This window comes from Pygoscelis adeliae, unplaced genomic scaffold (genome assembly GCF_000699105.1).
Source record: "Pygoscelis adeliae isolate BGI_AS28 unplaced genomic scaffold, ASM69910v1 Scaffold13, whole genome shotgun sequence".
NCBI lineage: Eukaryota > Metazoa > Chordata > Aves > Sphenisciformes > Spheniscidae > Pygoscelis > Pygoscelis adeliae.
This window is the reverse complement of record NW_008824499.1, coordinates 348,995-349,369: the sequence shown is the minus strand read 5'-3', so window position 1 is coordinate 349,369 and position 375 is coordinate 348,995. Positions and strand designations below refer to the sequence as shown.

The 375-nt window shown below is 60.5% G+C and overlaps 1 protein-coding gene across 1 annotated transcript in view; it reads right to left on the bottom strand.

Annotated features, from left to right (window-relative positions):
- The window catches only part of CTSH (cathepsin H), a 7,979-nt gene that overhangs the window by 6,736 nt on the left and 868 nt on the right, over window positions 1–375 (bottom strand). Inside the window, exon 2 of the mRNA XM_009321505.1 lies at window positions 185–271. Coding sequence (XP_009319780.1) covers window positions 185–271 — 87 coding nt within the window. The remainder of the gene's footprint in view (window positions 1–184; window positions 272–375) is intronic.

The following is a 375-nucleotide window of genomic DNA, read 5'->3' as shown; positions in this document are numbered from 1 at the left end:
AGCTGCAAGGGCTCCACAGGGCTGGGGTTGCCTGCCACAGCCGCATGCAGTGATGTACAGCCAGACTAGGAACAAGCAGCTGGCAGCTGTCCCAGACAGGAGCGGGCTGCCCCCACTGGCAGCCCTGGTGGATAACTGGAGGCAGGACTTGCCGTCAGTCCACAGGAAAGGAAAAATCTCTTACCAGAGAGAGGAGCTTTCCTGTCGCAATAGCAATAGCAGACTCCAAACACCCCGTGGTGGAAAAGGTCCAGCAGCTCCCGCAGGGGCCCTGTGTTAGGAGCCAGAGAGGAAACGGTCCATAATGTGCTGCGGGGTCACTGGCCTCCCCAAAATGCCAGGGCCAGGGCAGAAGGGCACGCCAGGAGCACAGCG